Below are 23,678 nucleotides of genomic sequence, written 5' to 3' on the forward strand. Positions count from 1 at the left end.
ATAAATGTGGGAGAATGTCACGAGCTAAGCTTCTTCAGGGCCGCTGTCCTCTGGCTTCTTTTCTTGTGCCTATTGGGTGGGTGACCATCATGTAAATACTCGTGTAAGGCTTATTCATTGGGTAGACAAATGCCTTCAGGAAAAGGGGGAGCATGACTCCTTGATCATGTTAATGTTTCCTTGTGGTAGAGTAGGAATTGCATGGATATTGTTTAAGGGGAGGCTGTCAATCATTGTAAAACCCACTAGCTATTGTAAACGTGTTTAGCGGTTTAGCCTACTTGCCTCCCTTGCTACACACATGTAGCCTATGAAGGTGCGATAATATGATATGCTTTCCTTATGGTTTACCACTTCACTCATGTTTACTTTCATACTTGATTATTGCATTTGTGTAATTTGTGTTTGATGCCTATGAACTTGTTCATGTGGTGAATCTAAGGTTTACTTTCAGCTGTCTAGTTAAGCTTATGTGCTACAACTAGTGCGGCATGACCCTTTTCATGGTGTGAAGTGTTTGGCCTAAGACATCTATTCATGTAGGTTGAGTGCTTTTGTTGGACATTTATGGAATTTATTTTTATTTATCGATATATAAATGATGCCTAAAACTTTTGAGATTCTTTCACTGCAATAAATAGGTTCTATTTTTGTGAACCGTTGTCAGAACTTTTGAAAGTGTTTGCTTCTAAGCACTTCTAATTTGTCTGGTTTTACCAAATTTATCTAGATACTTAAGCATATTGTCTTGTTTATTTATTTATTTATTTATTTATTTTTTTCGGTTGAAAATTTGGTTACTCCTTTATTGCCTCTCACACCAGCATACTTTTTCTTTTTTTCTTTTAATTTTATAAGTTGATGCTTTCCATGCACCCAGCTCACAAAACCTACTACCATTGAGAGTTGAAACTTGGTCACCTCAATGGGGTGGCTAGGAGGTGTGCCATTGGGAAAAGCTCATGCATGCATGTTGAGTGCTTTCGTTAAACAGTTATGGGTTTTGTTTTGATTTATCAATAAATGAATGATGCCAACAGGTAAAATTTCTGTTTGGTGGGTGAGTGTTGATTTTGAAAAATTCATTGAGTTGTAATATAGTGGAAGAAGTTTAAGAAAACTTGAAAATCATGTGGGACAGCTGTTGAGTTCAATCAAATTTTGCGACTATTATCTACCTCCAGGGAATGACAGATGGTTTCATGATAGTCTTGTTTTCTTGCATAGACTTTCCTGAAAACCATGAAATGTTACCTGCTTGTTAGTTCATTGTTTTCTATTTGATTTTTCAAGAAACAATTGATGTGGTTTGATTGATTTCTACCTCTTTTCTTTTTGAGTGGTTTAATTACAGATTGAAACAATATTTGGATCTAAAGCTTGCATTGAAATGAGGGAATCCGCAATGATTTTGACAAAACGGCTAGCACAGACTGCTCAAGAGACCTTTGGCGATTTTGTGGAAGCAGTTGAAAAAGATGCCACAAAAACTGCTGTCCTTGATGGAACTGTCCATCCTTTGACTAGCTACGTAATTAACTATGTGAAATTCTTATTTGAGTAAGTCAGTTTTTGCTTTCCACGTTTTGCTGATTCTTTTCTTATACAGTCAACCCCCTCAACTCCCCCTTCCCTAAATTCTTTAATACTCTGCCTCTAACTTCTAGTAGTAGTTTTTTTTTGACAAGGTTACAGTAACAGTAGTTGTGGATTTAGCATCGTGTAATATGTTCTTTTGCTTCTAATAGAATTTTTTTTTGATAACGAAAGAAGATTTCATTAATAGATATAGAGTTTACAATGGGGAGAATATCTCCCATGACAAATTGGGGATAATCCAAAAATAGACAGATAAAAACATCCAAGAGAGAAGAGGTCATCAAGTCAGCATGTTCCTCCAATCTCTTTGAAACTCCCGAAAGCTTGCTCCCTCTGGAAAAAATCCATAACCAACATGCCATAGTGATCCCAAGTACCCCAACCAGGATCCAATTTAATTTTTTCCTAGAAAATATCCGAGTATTACGTTCCATCCATATTCCCCATAAATTACAAAAAATCCGCACTTCCATGAAGTTGCCTTATCCTTCCTTCTACCAGGGCCTATGAAGGATATATCTAACATTTCATCCACTGAAGGAGGGCGTACCCAGCTCTCTCCCATAATACCAAAAAGCATATTCCAAGTCTTCCAAGCAAATTCACATTGCTAAAAGAAGATGAGAAGCTGTCTTAGAGTTCTTGTGACAGAGACACATACATTGGAAGAGAGACCCTTCAAAGGTCTCCTAATTTGCATCAAGTTATTAGTACAACAACAACAACAACAAAACCAAGCATTAGTCCCACTAAGTGGGGTCGGCTATATGAATCCTTTTCCGCCAATTTATGCGATCATGGACCATTTCTTTTGATAGATTCAAGGATATTAAATCCTTACTCACTATCTCCTCTCAAGTTATTTTAGGTCTACCCCTACCCCTTCTACTGCCCCCCACAGTAACTAAGTCACTCTTCCTCACAAGTGCACTATAAGGCTTACGTTGCAAGTGTCCATACCATCTGAGTCGTCCTATAGGAACTACACCTAACTTACCACGAATATGTTCATTCCTTAATTTATCTTTCAATATTATACCATTCATCCATCTAAGTATCCTCATCTCGGCAACTTTTACTTTTTAGATATTATGTTTCTTCGTCGCCCAACATTCCGATCCATATAGCATAGTTGGTCTTATAGCTGTCCTATAAAATTTCTCTTTCAATTTTAAGGGTATTCTACGATTACATAGCACACTTGAAGCACTTCTCCATTTTACCCAACCTGCTTTAACTCTATGCATTACGTCATCTTCAATTTCTCCTTTAGTTTGCATAATAGATCCAAGGTATCGAAATTTACAAGTGCTATTTATTTCTTCATCATCAAGTTTAACTTTGTTTCCAATATTTTCCTATCATTACTAAAATTACTTTTCATATATTCTGTTTTATTTCTACTTATCCTTAAGCCTCTAGATTCCAAAGCTTCTCTCCATAATTCTAACTCAGCCTCTACTCCATCCCTACTTTCGTCAATTAATACAATATCATTTGCAAACAACATACACCATGGAACCTCCTTTGGAATACTCTTAGTCAATTGGTCCATCATTAAAGCAAAAAGATAAGAACTCAAAGCACATCCTTGATGTACACCTATGGTAATTGGAAATTCTCTAGTTTCTCCGTCTATAGTCCTTACACTAGTCATTACTCCATCGTACATATCCTTAATGACATTGGTATACCTACAACCCCTTTTTTTCTAAAACCTACCATAGAACTTCCCTAGGTATCCTATCATATGCTTTCTCAAGGTCAATAAATATCATATGCAAGTCCCTTTTCTTTTTCCTAAACTTTTCCATTAATCTTCTTAAAAGATAAATAGCTTCTGTGGTAGATCTCCCAGGCATAAAACCAAATTGATTTTCTGAGATCTTCGTTTCTAACCTTAATCTTTGTTCAACAACTCTTTCCCATAGTTTCATTGTATGACTCATAAGTTTAATTCCACGATAGTTATTACAATTTTGAATATCTCCTTTATTTTTATATATAGGTATTAAATTGCTTTTCTTCCATTCATCTGGCATTTTCTTAGTTTTTACAATTGTATTAAATAAATTAGTTAACCATATAATTCTGTTATCACCCAAGCATTTCCAAACTTCAATTGGGATGTTATCTGGTCCCATAGCTTTCTCATTTTTCATCTTTTTTAGAGCAAACTTAACTTTGTTAACTCTAATTTTGCGAATAAATCTTATATTTTTAGTCTTTTCCTCATTTGACAACTCTAAGTTTAAGCCTTCTATTTGGTTTTTGTTAAACAACTTACTAAAGTAACTTCACCATCTTTCTTTATTATCTTCGTCCTTAACCAAGACAATATCATCCTCACTTTTTATGCATTTTACGTTTCGTAAGTCCTTGCTCTTCCTTTCTCTAGTTTTAGCAAGTTTAAATATATCTCTTTCCCCTTCTTTGTACCTAATCTATCATACAAACTATTAAATGATCTATATTTAGCTTCACTAATGGCCCTTTTTGCATCTTTTCTTGCCTCCTTATATTTTTCAAAGTTATCTCTATTTCTACATTTTTACCACGTTTTATACCAAATTCTTTTTGTCTTTATGATTTTTTGTACATCTTTATCCCACCACAAACTTTCTTTGCTATTCAAGAATCTTCCCATTGATTCACCTAAAATCTCTTTGATATCTTTTTAATAGAATTAGCTAATCTATTCCAAAGAGTATTTGTATCTATCCCATCCTCTAAGGTCCAATCCCCATCTTTGATAATTTTATCTTTAAATTTTATTATATTTTCTCCTTTTAGGTTCCACCATTTAGTTCTCCTACACTAGTTTATTTTATCATTTTTCTTCCATTTTTTAATACATATATCTAACACTAAGACTCTATGTCGTGTGGTTAGGCTTTCACCTGAAATAACTTTACAATCCTTGCATGATAAACGATCTACCCTCCTAGTGAAAAAAAAATCTATTTGACTTCTATTTTGTCCACTTTTAAAGGTTATTAAGTGTTTTTCTCTCTTCTTAAAGCAAGTATTCATTATATTAAAATCATATGACATAGCAAAGTCTAAGATCATCTCCCCTGACTCATTTTTGTCTCCATATCCATATCCATATCCTCTATGTATCCTCTTATAATTTTTATTATCTCTTCCAACGTGTCTATTTAGATCTCCTCCTATAAATATTTTCTCAGTCCTTGGTATGCCTTGTATAATACTATCCATATTTTCCTAAAATTCTCTTTAAGATTTTCTGTTAAGCCAACTTGAGGAGCATAAACACTAATGATATTTAGTATCTCTTGTCCTAATACCATCTTGATTTTTATAATTCTATCCCTTATTCTAGTTACATGTACAACGCTATCTTTTAAATTTTTGTCTATAATAATGCCTACTCCATTCTTATGTTTTTCTTTTCCAGTGTACCAAAGTTTAAATCCTGATTTATCGATTTCTCTAGCTTTCTCCCCCACCCACTTAGTTTCTTGAAGGCAAATTATATTAATTCTTCTTCTAATTATTGTATCCACAATTTCCATGCTTTTACCCGTAAGTGTCCCTATATTCCAAGTTGCTAATCTAATCCTAATTTCCTGAACTAACGTCTTTACCTGTCCACATCCAGAATGATGCAGGAACCTTCGCATATTTGACACCGTACCCGGGCGCTGACACGGCGCGTCGCTTTGGGGCAAGTTATTAATATTTATCTTATTAAGTATAACCAACCAAGTGAAAGCTTTTATTTTAGGGGTAACCTTGGCCTTCCAAATAGTAGAATAGGGCAGGAAAGGAGAGTTGGAACAAATCAGAGATTCAAAAAAATATTTTCAAGAAGACACACCTGATTGGTCCAAAGACTAAGAATGAACATCCCTCCTGAAGAAAGGTTACTTCCTTTAGAAAGGATACATCTAATAGATTGTTTTTTCCCATAGCCATTTATAGTGTCTCTTCATTGCTGACTTTAATGCATGATTTCTTACTGTATTTGGGGCTATATATTTGCTGGCCCATCAGGCCTGGGGTACACAGGCAACACAATTGTGTGTAGTCCATCCCTCTTTTCCCAAATCCTCCCCACACCATCTTAGTGTTCGAACCCAAGATCCCCAACATAGAATCTTTTATTAAACCATTGAGTTGTCTAGTATAGGACAAGGAAGTTGAATTTTGTCTTCAATTGATTTTCCTTTAATTATTTTTACTAGGGTAGGTACATCCTTATTTTCAGTGGATTATGTTTCCAAGTTTTAATTTTTTAGTGTCTCTTTTCTTGCTCTGGGTGCCGGCACCCCCTTCCTCTTAATTTTGCATCTGTTGCCGTCTCTTTGGCCTATAATGATGGTGAATATGGGTATTGAATTTGTACAGCTATCAATCTACACTGAGGCAACTTTTCCAAGAGTTTGATCAAGGTGATGCAGATGCCCAGTTGGCATCTGTAACAACGAGGATAATGCAGGCACTCCAGAATAACCTGGATGGGAAATCGAAGCAATATAAGGATTCTGCACTGACTCAGTTATTTCTCATGAACAACATTCACTATATTGTCAGATCTGTCCGGAGGTTTGTAATATTTTGTGCTTGTTTTAGTAAAGATTTAATTATGTATTGTATATGCTAGAATGCATTTTGTTTAATATTTTTATTTTTTAGGTCAGAAGCCAAGGATTTGCTTGGGGATGACTGGGTGCAAATACACCGGAGGATTGTGCAGCAGCATGCAAATCAGTATAAGAGGGTGTCTTGGTCAAAGGTTTGTTTCTATTGACTTGGCTGCTCATTTTTCATGGTGGTGCTTGAATCCATTATTATCGTTTCATTCTTATTTCTTATCTTTCTTTCCATATTATGTTATCTACATCATTTTCTTCCCAACCCAAATTCTGTTTGACCAGGAGATGTGCTCCGTGCCTCTCCTGCTTTTGGAATGTTATCTTTTTTTTGGCCACATGTTTTACTATCATCTTTCCCTCCTCTTTTTATGTTTTCCCTTTTCCTTGAACTGGGTGTGCTGGCCTGTTCTGATTGTTTTAACCGCAGGAGTTGATGAGACGATAAAATGCAGGGTTGGCTCTTTGTGTTTTTGTTTTGTTTTGTGGGTGGGGGGGGGGGGGGGGGGGTGGGGGGTGGAGTGGATTGGGCTGGGAGATGCAAAATCTTGTTTGTTTGAAGTGAGATTGTCTTTTTCCCAATTATTCAATAGTACACATATTATGTTACAATTACTGCACCTCATATATTATATAGATGTATCTAATTTATAATCTATTAGTCGTAAAACTTAAGTTATTATGTCTATTAACCATTTCTAAAGTTTCATAAAAGAATTCCATGCGTTACTACTAATTTCCATTGATTTTTCAAATCGAAATCGAAATTGACATCAAAAATTGAAATTTCCATTGAAATTCTTGTACTTTAGAAGCTTTGAAATTTTTGTTGAAATTCAAATTTGAGACCTTGCTTTCATGTTTGTTTTGAGTTATTTCGTAGCTTCTGTGCCTTTTGTTATGAAACAAAGACTCAATTTGATTTACTTGTTTGGATACTTTTTAGTGCCCAATTCACTACTCATGACTTAGTATGGTATTGTTCATATGTCAACTTGTGCTTAGACTCCACAACAAAATGGAGTTATTGAGAGGAAAATAGACATATCCTTGAAGTCAGTTGTACCTTAATTCACCAAATGCATGTTCTTAACATTTTTTGGAGTGATGCTATACTCACTGCTTGTTCTTTTATCAACAGAATGCTATCCTTTGTTCTTGGTGGCAAAATTCCTTACTCTACTGTCTTTCCAAATGCTCCTTTCTTCTCTTTACCTCCTCATATATTTGGGTGCATGTCCTTTGTTCGTCAATTAACCCCCGAGGTAGATACGTTGGATCCTCATGCCATAAAAATGTACTTTTTTGGGCTACCTATTTATTCAAAAGGGATGTGGTTGTTATAGTCCTACTTTGTGCCATTTTTTTTTCTTTTTTGTATATGTTACCTTCTTTGTGTGTCTATACCATGCTATTTTGAGTTCTTAAGTGCTTCTAATCTAGACAAGTCTCTTCCTCTCCTAATCTAACTAGTTCTAGCTTCTTATCTTCGCCTAGTCATCCACCTGCATCTTCATGTAGTTTGAGTCCTTCTCGTTGCCTTGATTGTCCTAGTTTGAGGCCATCAAGATTTTGCTGTAATGCCTTTGGTTTCCTTGTAAGATTTGTCCCATTTCCTGCAATGTTAATGCTCCCATTGCTGTTTGGAAAGGTAAAAGCATGTGTTCACACAACATCCCATCTCTAACTTTGTTTGTTATGATTTCTTGTCACCCTCATATTACTGTTTTATTAGTAATTTGTCTATGATTCTCTTCCTAAATCTGATTTTGAAGCCCTGGTCCGCTCTAGAGGGAGGATTGCAAAGGTTGAAGACAAGCGTGCTTTATAGGATAATGATACTTTGGAATTTATATACCTTCCTGATAAGTCTATGGTTGGTTGTTGGTATATATTGTGAAAATAAATTACGATGGTTCTATGGCTTGTTTGAAGGCTTGCCTCGTTGCTAAGGAATATAGTGAGTTGTACGATTTGGATTATCCAGACACATTCTCCCTGGACGCCTAACTTGCCTTTGTTCATCTCCATAAGCACTAATTGTCAAAGGGCTCTGCATTGTTTAGATGTAAAGCATGCCTTCCTATAGAGTGATCTTCAAGAGTGGGTTTATATGGTGCAACCACCTGAGTTTGTTGCTCAGGCGCAGTTAGGCTTAGTGTGTTGGATCAAGAAATCATCGTTTCGTCTAAAGCGGTCTCCCAAAGCATGGTTTGGTTGAATCAGTGCTATAGTACTTTAGTTTGGTCTCCAATGGTGTGCAGAGGATCACCTTGTATTTTATCGTTACACTTGATGTGGTAGGATTTTATGCTTATTGTGAATGTGGATGATACTGTGATTATTGGTGATAATGGTCAAGGTGTCTAGAGCTTAAAGCATTTTCTACTGACTAGGCTTTAGACAAATGATTTGATACCATTGAAATACTTCTTGGGTATAGAATTATTCAGATCTGTACAAAAACTATTTTGTCACAGAAGAAGTATGTTCTTGTTCCTTAGATGAGACTGGGATGCTAGGATCCAAACTTGTTGATGCACCCATGGATCCTAATAGTAATTGAGTGCTAGATATGGGTGATTTGTTGTTCAACCTTAAATTATCTCACAATCACTTGATTGAATATCTCTTTTGCGACAAATGTTGTGAGCCAAATTCTTGATTCTCTGAGAATAGGTCTTTGGGATGCAGTCATTCACATCTTGAGATACCTCAAAGGTCACTTGGGAGAGGTCACTTATATTGGGATCAGGGCACACTTAGGGATATATAAATGTTGATTGGGCTGGGTTACCGTTAAACGGAAAATCCACAATTTCCTGTGCTTTTTTTGGTGGTAACTTAGTTTCTTAGAAGAGTAAGAAACAAATTGTGGTGGCTAGGTCAAGTGTTAAGTCAAAGTATAGGACTATGAATCATGTTACATGTGAACTTATTTGGTTGAAGAACATGTTGGAAAACTTGGATTTTCACATTCTTGGTCTACATAGTTGATGTGTGATAATCAATTTGCTATTCATATTACCTCCAACCTAGTCTTCTATGAGTTGAAAAAACACGCTAAACTTGATTGTCACTTTGTTCGAGAGAAATGTGTACATAGGCTCATTACAATTACCTATGTGAAGTCTAATTTCCAACTTGCTGATTTATTCACTAAAGCCTTTTGGGGGGTGGGGGGTGTGGGGCTCATGTTAAATTTGTGTGTGGCTAGCTAGGAGCATATGATATCTATGCTCCAGCTTGAAGGGGAGTGTTACTTGTTATTTTGGTTGTTTAGCATTATTAAGTATTATTGTTATGCTAGTAAGTGTGAGTTAGTAGGAATATTATGGTTATTGTTGCGTACTTCACATATCTTATAAATAGAGGGATAGACCTATCATTGTGATGACGTCTTCCACTTTACCAAATATTTCAATATAAATAAATCTGTTTTGAGATAAGTTAAACGTGTGAACCTAAATAAAGAAAATACAAGGAAAAAAAATAGTAATGTTTGTGTATGTGTGTTTTACAAATAATGTAAATCATTTTGTAAACAAAAATATTATTTTCTTTTAAAAGTAAGACAAGTCATTTCTAAAAAAAATCCAAATCAATAAAAATTAAATAAACTTACATTTAGAAAATTTCTAAATAGTTTAATATTTGTACAAAAAAATCAATCTGATTAAAAAATAAAATAAACATATTGAAGGCATACACAACACCACCACCACCAACAATAACAACAATAACAAACCTTAAGTCGCCCCCAGGGCTGAGCTCAGTTGGCAAGGGCGGACTCCGGGATTTCCTTTCACGAGGTGAGCCTAATCCTGGCATCCCGGGTTCGATTCCTGCAGCGGGCGCCTGAATTACTTCTCTGTGGTGGGTGGGGCTCCTGCTACAGGGCGTGGGATTAGTCACATGCCGGTGTGTCACGGTCCGCCTTTTTCACACCGTTGTGAAGGGCCGTGCGGCGCTAGCTAAAGCACTCTTGCTTAACTAGCCAGCCTTTTATTTACCAACATTCATCCACGAAGCACTTTCATTAACATTCAATCAGATAGCAGCGGAAATAATAATCAATTCATGAAAGCCGTGGCAACCAAGCAGTAAATATTGAAGCAAACGTAATTCATTAACAAATCCTCCGTTGACATGTTGTACTTAGCGAGGGAGGCAAGTAGGCTAAGCACGTTGACAATTGCTAGTGAGTTTTACAATGATTGATGAACACTCACCCTCCCCTAAAGAGCTTTCTAGGCCATTCTCACTCTAGCACTAGGAAACATCAAAGTGACCGAGGAGTCATACTGCCTTATTTGGCTTACAATGAAAGAAATACTAGAAAATAACCCTACACTAGTATTTACATGATGGAAACCCATCCCAAACACACGAGATAAGCGGTCATAGGCAAGCATAATGCCCTGAACAAGTTTAGCCCGTGACATTCTCCCCCACTTATGCGGTCGACGTCCTCGTAGACTTTTGGCGATAGGTACACTTCAACTTTGTCCACGAATGGCTTCAAATCTTCCGCAGAAATCCAGCTGATTTCTTTATCATCAAGGCACTTCCACTTCACTAGGAACTTCTGCCGCTTCTTCCTTGAGGATAGGAAATTTCTGTCTGCAAGGATCTCTTCACCATCATGTCTGTCAGGTTGCACTGTCTTCAACTCTGCTGTTTGACTGACTTCTGCTCAGATCGTTAGTGTTGGCGTTGAATGGCTTGAGGCAGTTGACATGAGACTGCGGTCTTCTCTCTTGATCTGCCCACTTCTTCATCTGCTCAAAAGCTTTCTCCAGATAGGCTTGGGCAAACTTTGCATTCTGTCTCCCTTCACTGGTGAAGTTGTACGCCCTGGGACTCTTTCGTCTGTACGGCTCGCCCACTGTGTGAGGTAACAGTGGCAGCTGGCCTGTAACAAGCTCAAAAGGGCTCTTGTTGGTTGTTGAGCGCCTTTGGGCGTTGCCACAGAACGGAGCCACAACAAGTAGTTGCACGCCATTCTTCTGGTTGTCATTGACACAATGGCGCAAGTACTCATCTAGTAGCTCTCTAAATCTCTTCATCTGTTCGTCTGTCTGTCGATGATAACTCGAAGAGATGTCAAGGTGTGACCTGAATATCCTGAAAAACTCTGTCAAGAAGTTGTCAGTGAACATTAAATCTTGGTCACAAATAATAACTTGGGGAAAACCCCAAAGTTTCACAATAGTCACAAGGAACAATTGTGTCGTCCCCTCTGCCGAACAGTACTTTGGTGCGGCCATGAAAGTACCATACTTCTTCCGCTCCCCCTTGTCTTGTTGGCAAGTGAGACAAGTTTTGGTATAATTAACCACATCATCCCGCGTGAGCGGCCAATAATACCTCCCCAGTAGTCCTGTCATTGGAGTCATTCTCCGCGAATACCCCTTAACGAACTTCCTGCAGTAATTAGTAAGGCCAAGAAAGGAACGCAACTCCTTCACTGTTGTGGGGATCTTTCGTTCTTGAATCCTCCTTACCTTCTCCATACCCCTCCGGATACGACCTTGTTCAACGACTTGACCAAGGAATTTGTTGCTCCACCGAGCGAAAGAGAAATTCTCCTTCTTCAAATTCAGACTGTTTCCCTTCAGCCTGTCGAACACCTTCCGTAGATGCTCTTCATGTTTCCTCTGAAACGACACCGATGCTCCCAACGGTGTTTTGGAAGGGCGAACACATCCCGCTTCCACTTCATCAAGCTGTTTCCCCAACTCTACTATCTCTCTAGGCGCAATCCAACATGGCCTTTTAGCAGGTGGTTTCACTCCTGATAACAACTTGATCTCTTGCTCCACAGTCCGTCGTGAAGGCAAATTGTGAGGCAGCTTATCCGGCAACACCTCCTTATCCTCATCCAACACCGCTTGGATGGTCGTAGGCTCTAGCTCTTGGCCTACTTCTTTGTCTACCACCACCGTGGCTAGACGTGTCTGCTCACCCTGACCCAATCCTTCATTGAGTTGTATGGCTGAAAGGGACTTCCCTTCGTCTCCTTTCGTTGCAACGACTTGCACCATGCACGAGTGATCTCCCATCAGACACAGGGAACCCGCCGAAGGCATCAGCACTGCCCTCGTCCCCATTAGGAACTCCATTCCTAGAATGACTGGATAGTCATCCAATGGCACCGCTGTGAAATTCGCATGACCTTCCCACTGTCCAAGCTTTATACCCACTTGCTTGGCTACTCCTAGAGTAGGCTGGGCTACAGAGTTAACTGCTTTCACGCGTCCTGTATCCTTCTCTAAGGATAAGTTGAGTCTTCCTGCTTCCAACTACGAAACAAAATTATGAGTAGCTCCCGTATCCACCATAGCGCGAGTACTCTTCCCATTTATCCTCAAGTCCACAAACATTAACCCTTTTGCTCGTGTAACTTTCGGTGTTTTTGCCTGCTTTTCCAATGCGTTCACCAACCGCACTGAACCCACCCTCGGGGCATCATCCTCTTCCCCATCGTCTTCCACTGCCTGTTCTACAATGGAAGCTTGTAAGGCATTAAGTGATGCTTTGTGAGGGCACTCAAAAACTCTATGAGGACCTCGACACAAGAAACACTCAATTTTACTCTTCCCCTTTCCATTGGGTGTGTTGAACCCTCGAGACGACGAAGCTTCCTGTGAGGTTGATGAATTAGGGTCGGCTCCCCCACTCTTGGGTTTGCCATTCTTGAAAGACTTTCCACCGTTTCCCTCTCCGCCAAACCGTTTGGACGAAGTGGTCTCATCACCAGCGTAGTCTGTCAAGCGCTCTGCAGCCGCTTGTGCAGTTGACAAGTCTTGAACCCTTTGCCTATGAAGTTCAGTTCTTGCCCACGGTTTCATCCCCTCTAGAAAATAGAACAACTTGTCCTTCTCCGACATATCCCGAATATCCAACATTAAAGCAGAAAATTGTTTCACATATTCACTGATTGACCCCGTATGCTTGAGATCTCTCAGTTTTCTCCTTGCATTATACTCAACGTTCTCAGGAAAGAATTGGGCCTTGAGCTCTCTCCTCAAGTCTGCCCAACTATCAATCACACAGTTTCCATTTTCAATTTCTCTGTACTTGGTACGCCACCACAGTTTGGCATCACCAACCAAGTACATGGTTGCAGTATCCACCTTTGCCTGTTCTAAGGCCATCCTCACAACGCGAAAGTACTGCTCCACATCAAACAAGAAGTTCTCTAACTCCTTGGCATCTCGGGCACCCCCATACGTCGTGGGTTCTGGCACCTTGGTCTTGCTAACTCCCGAAGTGTTGGAGTTCCCCATAGCAAGAACCATTACATTTACCTTTGCATCCAGATCTGCCATCCGGGCTTGCAAAGTTTCCACAGTGTGGCGAAAGTCCTCTAACATGTCGCCTATCAAACCTGCTTGATGTTTTTGTAATCCCCTCACTTCATCAACAAGTTCCCTCATCTGGGCCACCTCCGCGGCCATAGTGTTGGTTGACTCTTCAACCTGTGCTTCCAGCACGCTGATCCTCTCAGCATTGTTTGGTGCCATGGTCACTTACCAAAGCTTTCCAAACCCAACAACGAAGGCAATCGAATTCACGTAGCAACTCAACCTTGGGCTCTCACCAAGTGTCACCGACTTGTCTCTGATACCAAATGTCACGGTCCGCCTTTTTCACACCGTTGTGAAGGGCCGTGCGGCGCTAGCTAAAGCACTCTTGCTTAACTAGCCAGCCTTTTGTTTGCCAACATTCATCCACGAAGCACTTTCATTAACATTCAATCAGATAGCAGCAGAAATAATAATCAATTCATGAAAGCCGTGGCAACCAAGCAGTAAATATTGAAGCAAACGTAATTCATTAACAAATCCTCCGTTGACATGTTGTACTTAGCGAGGGAGGCAAGTAGGCTAAGCACGTTGACAATTGCTAGTGAGTTTTACAATGATTGATGAACACTCACCCTCCCCTAAAGAGCTTTCTAGGCCATTCTCACTCTAGTACTAGGAAACATCAAAGTGACCGAGGAGTCATACTGCCTTATTTGGCTTACAATGAAAGAAATACTAGAAAATAACCCTACACTAGTATTTACATGATGGAAACCCATCCCAAACACACGAGATAAGCGGTCATAGGCAAGCATAATGCCCTGAACAAGCTTAGCCCGTGACATGCGTGCGGACCGTAAAACGGACGCGCGTTGACGGCTGTGGATACCCGGCGTTACCCAAAAAAAAAAATAACAAACCTTAAGTCCCATTATGTGGGGTTGGCTAGATTCACCAATTCATGCGATTGAGGGCGTTTTTTTTTTACTATTGAGAGCTGTTAAATCTTGCCTTATTACCTCATTTCAAGTTATTTTAGGTTTACCTCTTCCTCTTCTAGTACCATTACAACAACTAGCTTGCTCCTCCTTATTGATATAGTAATTTGTCTATGTTCAAATGCTTAAACCATATAAGCCGCCTTTGCCTTATCTTCTATCGGTGCTATGCCTAACTTATTTCGAATATGTTCATTTCTTAATTTATCTTTTAATATTATATCACTCATCATATTGAAGGAATATCCCAAACTAAAATATGTATAATTTTTATCTCTTTTAAAATTATTGTGAAGTGGCTAACTTCATTTTAGATAAATAATAATATAAATTCTAAAAGATAAATTTTATAAATGAAATTATAGATCTAGACATACCTCCAAATAAAAATTTTAATTTATTTGAAAATTCTAAAACTCATTAATTGACCATTAAGTAAATAAATATAATAATTATAAACATTTTAGGTAGTAAATCACAATTTAGAAATTGTGATAAATTTATTGATGTTTTCATTGGAAGAATTTATATTCAACAACAACAACAATAACAACAACAGCAACAAGCCTTAAGTCGGTCAACTATGTGAATCCTTCTAATTCACCAATTGAGAGCATTTTCCTCCGTTAGCTTAAGAAAATGAAATGTATATGTATTCATTAAAAGAAAGGGAGCTTAGGTGCAATGGTAAAGTGGTTGCCGTGTGACCTAGAGAGGTCATGGGTTTGAGGCGTGGAAACAACCTTTTGTAGTAATGCAAGGTAAGACTTTATATTATAGACCCATCATGTTCCACGACCCTGCATATGCAGGAGCTTTGTGCACCAGTTGCCCCCCCTTTTTTTCATTTATTAAAATGTAAAAAATGGAAATGTACATGTGTTCATTAAATTTTTATTTATAATATAACATATAATATGTAAATATTGAAATTTAATATTTCCTATAATATCAATTAGAGCATTCATGTCATATCACATCCTATATTTTAAAGATTTTTCGTGTGTTAGTATCTATGTGGTGTCATAATATTATCTCATGTCTATGTTTGTGTCTTTAGTTTTGAAAAAATATAAATTATTATAAATACCTTTAAATATTTATACTTTAATATTTGTGTAATCACAAAATTTTTACAATATATTATTAATTTGTTTGAAAAATATATCTAAACATTTTCAAGAAACATAGAAGTATCTTTACATAAAATTATTCACATGCAATAATGTGCAATGCACATGGCGTATTTACTAGTATTATGAAGATAGGAATATTATCATATGTTATTTTATACATTGGTCAAGGGATATCTTTGTACTCTTATTGAAATCCATTATAGGATTTTCATTTGAAACAAAACAAACAGGGTGGGCATCATTGCCGTATATGCAAGAACATGAACTAAACAAGAATATTCCCATGAGACATTCTTGGATTTCACAAACCAAATGCAACTTTGAAAAGTGTATATTATTTGCTAGTGACATGGTATTTGTGATGTAGAAATTCTAAACTAGAATTTTGAAGAGAAATCCTGGAACCTAGTGGCTTTAGGCTGGAAGGAGGGCGCAGAGTGTTTGGAATATAAATTTGGTGAGAATAAAGAGGAAAAAATGTCTCTTATCTCATTTTCTCGCTCTCCTGCTTGTTCCTTCCTCTTCCTTTTTCCATGGATGTTATCAAAGGTAGTTATTGAGGAGAATCTCCTCAAATCTATGTGGATCAAAAGAAAGACTTCCAGTCTATGCCTGAAAAAGGTTTTTGAAGGAGGTTTTGTTCATTTGGAGGGGGGAGATCATGAAGAGTTGGTGGATTAGATCAATGTATCAGCTTCAAAATGGGTTTGCGACTTGTCTTCGGCCTTCTGCAAATTGGATTGTTTCACTTGTTAATGTTTTTTTTTTGGAAAAAATCAATTTTGAGTGGTGAATAAAACTAACTGCATAGATAAGTTTTTGGAATTGGGAGTGCGCTCAGATAGCACATCTTCTTTGCAAGGGTTGATCCAAATAATTTAATGGGCACCCCATGGTTTCAGTCAAATTAATTTCTTCAAAGCAGGCCTAATATCCTCCTCCAACTTTGCAAGGTGGGGCGAAAGTTAGCTCAGTTAATGTGCAGGGGGAGTAATACATGCTCAAGAACCACATACCATAGCATAAAGTCATGGAACCCAAATACTTCCTTTTAACAGTTGGAAAAAATCAGTCTTTCCTCGTCACAAGTTACACGCATCAATCCTGTAAGTCTTGAAGGGAAAGAATTGCGAACAAATTAGGGAGTCTGGTTGATGTTTCTGTACCTTAAGTGGGAGAAGAACTATGGGGTGAGGATAGAATAACAAGTGAGCCTCCAGTGGTGGTTGTTGAAGAAGTGTTTTACTGAGGACCATGAAACTTCTGTGGATGAGATTCATCATAAAATTGATGTTTTGAGGGAAAAATCTATTGGTAAGAATGAACTCTGATAAGTTTAGGGCCAAGAAGATTTATGCTCATCATGGTGGTAAGTTGAAATGAGAAGATCAGTCAGCTACTTCCTTGTCACAAGCAACACACATCAACTAAGTTTTGTAGGGCAAGAATCGACAACTTAGGGAGTATGGTTGATGTTTCTGTACCTTAAGTTGGGGAAGAAATTTGGGGTGAGGAGAGAATAACAAGTGAACCTCCAGCAGCGGTTGTTGAAAAAGGGTTTTTACTAAGGACCATGAAGCTTGTGTGGATGAGATTCATTGTAAAATTGATGTTTTGAGGGAAAAATCTATTGGTAAGAGCCAACTCTGATAAGTTTAGGGCCAAGAAGAATTATGCTCATCAGAAAGTGGTAAAGATGTGTGTTGAAATGAGAAGATTTGAAGAGAAGCAAGATTATTCTGGTGGGATAACAAAAAAAATTTTTAAGGAGAAATACAGAAGGTAATTTATGTATTACAGAAGATCCAAATGTTTGGAAGGGTCCTGCAGATGATGGGGTTAGCAAAGGTAAGGAGAAGAATAAATGGGGGGGGGGGGGGGGTTGGGAAATATGTTTTGGATGAATTTTGGGAAAAGTATGGATATGGTTTTGACACATCTGATTTACTTGTGGATATATCAGATGTGCCATCATCTCCAATGGAAGGACTGGAGGGATTTCTGTTTTTGAGGATGATGTAATGGATAAAAAGCAACTATGTAAGGAGTAAGTTGAAGAAGGGCCAGAGGTAAGAGAAAATTTGAAGTGCTTGGTAACGACAATGGAAAGGGTTTAAAAGGGTCTTTTTTCTTGGTTAATTCTTGTCAGGTTTTAATTTTTCTTCCCCTTCATTTTTATTTTTTTGAGGATATCTTGTCCTCGTTTAGGTTGTCATCTCTCTTCTTCATTTATTCCTTTATTTCTTTATTTTTTAATACATTTTTTTTTATTAAAAAAAAGATGTAGTTTAGGAGTTTTGGAAAGCTTAGAAAGGATGAAATGGGAATAGCGTTACCTTGCATAGCTTTGATGAGTTAATGCAAATCACTCGAAGAAGCATCTGGAGAAAGCATTCAAAGAATTTGTGAAAAAGTGGGTTTGGAAGCTCCTTTTGATCAGGAGGATCATTTAGGAAGCTGCACGTAAGGAACACTGATGAGCTGAAAGTGAGACACTGAGAAGCCTCAGCTGATATAATGAGTGAGCCTAGATTGTGTCTATCTAAGGTTCAGTTCTAGGGCATTCTCTGGATGGCAGGTTTGTTGGGAGAGGATGGAGTCTGAAGAGAGGAGGTAAAACTGTAGAAGATGGCTGAATAAGCCCTGGGAGGCTGCAACAAGCATTAGTGTGTTGGAGATATGCGAGACTTTGTTCTTGTTGGAGATGGCAGGTTTGTTGGGAGAGGATGGAGTCTGAAGAGAGGAGGTAAAACTGTAGAAGATGGCTGAATAAGCCCTGGGAGGCTGCAACAAGCATTAGTGTGTTGGAGATATGCGAGACTTTGTTCTTGTTTGAGATGCCGTCAAAGAAAGTTGTTCATCTTGCACTTGAAAAAGGGAATTGGAAAAGGGAAAAAGTGATCTGTTGCTAGACTGGCGGCATCTCACTGCAGCCAGTGGATCCCAGTAAAGGAATTGTAGAAAGGAATGAAGAGGATCTGGTTACAGAATTGGGAGTTGTTGAAATGAGTGAATAACTTACTGAAGTGATTTGGAAAATTCTTGGGTTTGTCTATTTCTAGCTACAAAAAAGGAGCCTTTGATGAGAGGAGGAGGGAGAACTGCGAAGAGAGGGGCAGGAGCCCCAAACACAAGAAGGAAAGGAGTTAAAGTCATTGGGTTGCTCGTGAAGTGGCTGTAAAGAGGAAACTGTGGTAGTAGCAGTGGAGTAAGCAGCACTGGAAAGCCTATTAAGTGCAAATAGTAGCTTGGAATGCTAGGAGTATTACATGATCCTGATGAGAGTGGTGATTGAAGGTTGTCTTAAAAGATGGAAGTGGGAAGTGATACGCCTTCAGGAAATCAAGTTGGAAGATATCTACCTAGATGTTGATTAATCTGACGAGGTAAAAGGTTGGGGTGGGCCTCATTGCAGTAAGGGGCACTGTGGGAGTGTCCTGGTTATGTGGAATAAAAGCATGATCAACCAACTGGATGTGAGAATGGGAGAGGTGTGCTTGTTCACGGATGCTGTATGTACAAAGCCGTAGGGGAGAGCCCTAGCCACATTTTGATGCATTTGAAGTGGTTCAAAGTTAACCAGGTGATGTGACTTTTTTCTGGTCATATTCTCTTCTGCTTGAAACTTATATGCAAGGACATAAAGGCCCTGGAGTTCTACAGGATTTGGGTGTTGGCCCTCTTGTGTGTGTTCTCACATGTGGAGGGAGAGAAATAGGAGGGCTTTTGAGGAGAATTAAGGAAATGTACAGAAGCAAAAGAATTTGACTATGCATACCCATTCGTATTGAATTTTTGGAATTTACACCAGACCTCCATTATTCAATTGTGTTTTCTGTTTCTTTTGACCTTTTGGTGGTTTTTTGTTCATTGGGTAGGCGCCCCTTGGTGTCCTGTAAATACAAATCTCACCCTTACTGATCAAAAAAAGAATTTTATGGAGTTAAACTTCATCCTAGGCAGCTGATGTTCATTTCTTTGCAGATTTTGCAGTGTCTTACTATCCAGGGCCTTGCTTCATCAGGTGGCGGTGGTGGGATGGGAGGTGATGGCGGGAGTAGCAATGCTTCAAGGGCAATGGTAAAAGACAGATTCAAGACTTTTAATGTCCAGTTTGAGGAGCTTCATCAAAGGCAATCACAATGGACTGTTCCTGACAGCGAGTTGCGAGAGTCTTTAAGGCTGGCTGTCGCTGAAGTCCTCTTGCCTGCATACAGATCTTTTATCAAACGGTTTGGGTATGTTTTGTGTGGTATCTTTTCTTCTTTGTAAATCCTCAGTTTTTTATATGGATTATGCAAATGGGTTTTACAGGTCTATGATCGAGAATGGGAAAAACCCCCAGAAGTACATCAGATTTGCTCCAGAGGATCTTGAGCGCATGCTGAGCGAATTTTTTGAGGGGAAGACCTGGAGCGAACCAAAGCGGTAAATATTTGTATGGAATTCTTTGGTCTGAAACTTAATTTTGCCAACATTTTTTTTATTTAATTTATTTATTGTATAATGATGTGATTAAAGAATAGGTGGTCGAGTGTGTACATGTTGAGTTAAGGTTGCATTTCTATTTTCCTGGCTCCATTTTTATTAAATTAGCATCCACATGTGTAATTTGTGGGTTGGAGAACAGTGATGGTTATAATAAATTTTTTATTTATAGTTCTAACTGGGATTGTTCATAATAAATATTATTCTTTAATTCATATTGAGATGTTTCTACTTATTAATTTAGACCATGAATCAAAATTTGACTCATGTTAGCATAGAGATTAGTAACTGAAATGGATTAATTATGGCTTATTTGGTGACTTCTTATTTCTGCAAATAAATTAATCTAGTGTGACAGTGTTGTTGCATTCCACTTTTACTACCATACCACGCACAATGACTGCAAGGAGATTCGGTGAAGTTCATCAAAGTTTAGCACGAGTGGAATATCAATGGTACTATACATTTTACATGGCTACACAAATACAGTGAGGCTTCAATAATTATGGTTGGAACTGTAAGGATGCCCCTTTAAGGCAGGCTGTTTATTTGCACTTAATTGTTCTCCTAATAGGACCAGTCTATTGCGTTAAGAGTCAAGTGAACTGCAGTAACCGTTTGGAACTCATTTGCTCGAGGTCAACAGTAATTCTTTGGAACCCTTTCCTCTAAATTGGCAAGGTTGCCGCTGCCTTTGCTCTTGGCATCAGGAAGCAATGCTTGCCCTTGGTATTTTTAACCTACCAGGGAAACTGGGTCATGTTTTGGACTAGATTGGAGCTCCAAGTTACAGATCGGGTCGGGCCTAGACTTGACAAAATGGATAAAAATCTGTTAATCCGAACCGCATTTGACCCGTTTTAACTGACTTATAATCAACCGTTTGTTAAATGAGTCGAATATGGTTTTCCATTTTCATATCTGCCTCCTTAGCGGGTCAGGTCGGGTTTATCCGGCGGATATCCGCAAAACCCGCTAAAAGCCTATAACAATTAACCCATAAAAGCCCAATAGCCCACAACCCATTGCCAAAGTGCCTAGAGTCCAGTGCCTGCACGACCCACATGCCACACAGACAGCCCACACGACCACACGGATAATGGACGCAGACCACACCCTCCAGCCCCCCTTGGCCAGCCACTCCCAGGCTAGCCCAGTACCAAATTTGTTGTGCCCTAAATTGAGCACTTCAATGTCGCTTAAGCAGGACAGAGAATCCAGCAAATGATCTGTCAGCGAATTAAAGCTTAAATCTAGCACTTGCATATTCATCAAGAACCTTGCTCCCTCTGGAATGCAAGTATGCAACCCGTTAACTGGTTGTTGAGGAATGAAATCTCCTTCACACTAGAGTTTGAGTAAGCAAAGCTAGATGGGATGCTCTCGCTGAATCTGTTGTTAGCAAGATTTATGACAGAAGCAGGGGAGTTGCCTAAGTTTGAAGGGATTTGGCCTTTGAACTGGTTATTATTGAGGATCACATCAAGGTGCTTGTTGAATAAGTCCTTTGGAATTGGTCCTGCGAAGCTGTTGAATCTGAGGTCTAAGTAGACGAGATTTGGCATGAGCAGGGTTGTCGTGGGGAAAGAACCTGAGAGGAGGTTGTTGCTAAGATCTAATTCTTGGAGGGAAGAGAGGTCCGTGAAAGTTTTAGAGACTGTGCCGAAGCAGCTGTTGCTGTTGAGGTGAGGAAGAGACATGTCTCTGAGCAGAGACAATTCATTTACTTGAGTTCCCCGGAGATTTTCTCGGTTGAGATCTATTCCGGCGATGGCGGTGGTGCTTGTTTGACTCCACAGAAGACCCCTTTGTAAGAGGACACATTGGGACCAACCCAGGTGGCTAAAGCCTCAAGTAGGTCTTCTTTAATTGCATATTTCCATGCTTGGAGAGATCTATAAGCATCTTCAAGCTTTGCTGAAGATGGAGTTGGGTTGCCAATTCCTCCCCCAATCCAAACACCACTACCACCACCACCACTAGTGCCACTGCCAATGCCAATGCCAATGCTGACACCACCACCACCACCCACACTCACAGCAGCTTGTGTTATGGTTGTTGGGAGGAAGAGAAAAGCCAGAAGAATTTTGATCAGGTGAGGGCACAAGAAGCTTGCTTGATGGTTTCGCTTGTAGGATTAGGCAAAGACGGCTGCAGCATTGAAGATAGAAGATGAATGGTGGGGTTGATTGGTCTTCATTAATGTGTTTTGATTATATTTTGATATATTTTATCAGTATTGTACTAAACAGTTGGGGGGGTCTTAACTATTACGCAAAAAGTGTTGACTGGCAATTGGTGAAGTGTTCATGGGCCAAAAAATGTTGTTTGTACAAATTTTAGACTAATTAATGATAGTAAAATTGTAGCTCTTTTATAGTTTTGTTTCTTTGTTTTATCTTTTCGTAATATGCATTTCAATATATATTAATATCCTTTTACTAAAAAAATACCATAATTTATATAACACGTATGAGTTTTTATTTTGAGTTGAATTGGGACTAATTTATTATATTTTAATGCTTACAATTTTATTTACATGAATCAAGAGTTGTTAATTAATAGAAACGATTGAATGATTGATATAATTACTAAAAAAAATTAATACACAGACTAATTACAAGTTTTCGTATACAATTTAAATTATTATGATACATAATAAATTATTAATAAAATTATATTTAAGAATAGCGGATTATCCGCCCATCCGCCATGAATTATCTGACCCGAAACCACCTAATCTGTAATTTAAACGAGTCGAATATGAATTATGATTTTTTAACCTGATAATCCGCCTTATCCGTGACTGATTATCCGATCCGATCCGCTTTATCAGGTCTACTTGGGCCAAAGGTTTGTAGATGGGAGTATGAATGACGCACGTGTCCCATTGACCTCTCACCAGGAGTGATTGGGAATGGGTGCATGTCCATCCCAATTCCAAACCTAAAATATGCAATATTTCTGATTGGGATGTGTACAAAACCAGCTAATCCAATGCTGCCTCCGTCGTCGACCAAGTTGCCACCTCTCCCTTCCAGGCTCCAGCTCAGCACCCCCCTTCTTCCAAGAACAGCAGCAAAGCCCGTTATAAACTAACTGCCAGTCCTCATTTTCAGTTACCTTTTATTCCTAGGCAGCAACGGTCTCTCTCCCTCCCGTCAAAGCAATTACCGCATCCAGCTGCTCCCAACCCAAACGCCGCTTTTAGCTTTCCGGTCGCATATAGGCCTTCCCCTCCGCCCCATTTACATTCCCCCCATCACCGTAGCCGCGCATTTTCTTGGTTCCTACCTTCATCTTCTCTCTCTCTCTCTCTCTCTCTCCATGGCTTCTTCGGCTGAAGATCCGCCGAGGGCCGCACCGGAGCAACCACCGCCGAGCTACCATTACACCCTGCCGCCGGCGACCTACGCCGCACCCCCAGACCCACCCGAGCGGTTCGGCAACAGCCCTGCCAGTGGGGACCGTCTGTTTTATGGTATATGCCTGGTGGTGTTCCTCAGCTTCTTGGCGAGCGTCATC

The 23,678-nt window shown here is 39.0% G+C and overlaps 1 protein-coding gene and 1 pseudogene across 2 annotated transcripts in view; one reads left to right on the forward strand and one right to left on the reverse strand.

The window, feature by feature from the left end:
• The window catches only part of LOC131164107 (exocyst complex component EXO70A1), a 69,984-nt gene extending 49,653 nt beyond the window's left edge, over positions 1-20,331 (forward strand). For both annotated transcript variants that reach the window (XM_058121075.1, XM_058121083.1), the window contains 5 exons: positions 1,355-1,560; positions 5,974-6,171; positions 6,262-6,361; positions 19,650-19,903; positions 19,980-20,331. In XM_058121075.1, the coding sequence (XP_057977058.1) occupies positions 1,355-1,560; positions 5,974-6,171; positions 6,262-6,361; positions 19,650-19,903; positions 19,980-20,097 (876 nt within the window). In that variant the 3' untranslated portion in view covers positions 20,098-20,331. The remainder of the gene's footprint in view (positions 1-1,354; positions 1,561-5,973; positions 6,172-6,261; positions 6,362-19,649; positions 19,904-19,979) is intronic.
• Positions 20,332-21,128: 797 nt separating this feature from the next.
• Positions 21,129-23,401, reverse strand: LOC131148425 (leucine-rich repeat extensin-like protein 7; annotated as a pseudogene).
• Between the last annotated feature and the right edge of the window lie 277 nt (positions 23,402-23,678).

The sequence above is a fragment of the Malania oleifera genome, chromosome 1 (assembly GCF_029873635.1).
Source record: "Malania oleifera isolate guangnan ecotype guangnan chromosome 1, ASM2987363v1, whole genome shotgun sequence".
Lineage (NCBI taxonomy): Eukaryota > Viridiplantae > Streptophyta > Magnoliopsida > Santalales > Ximeniaceae > Malania > Malania oleifera.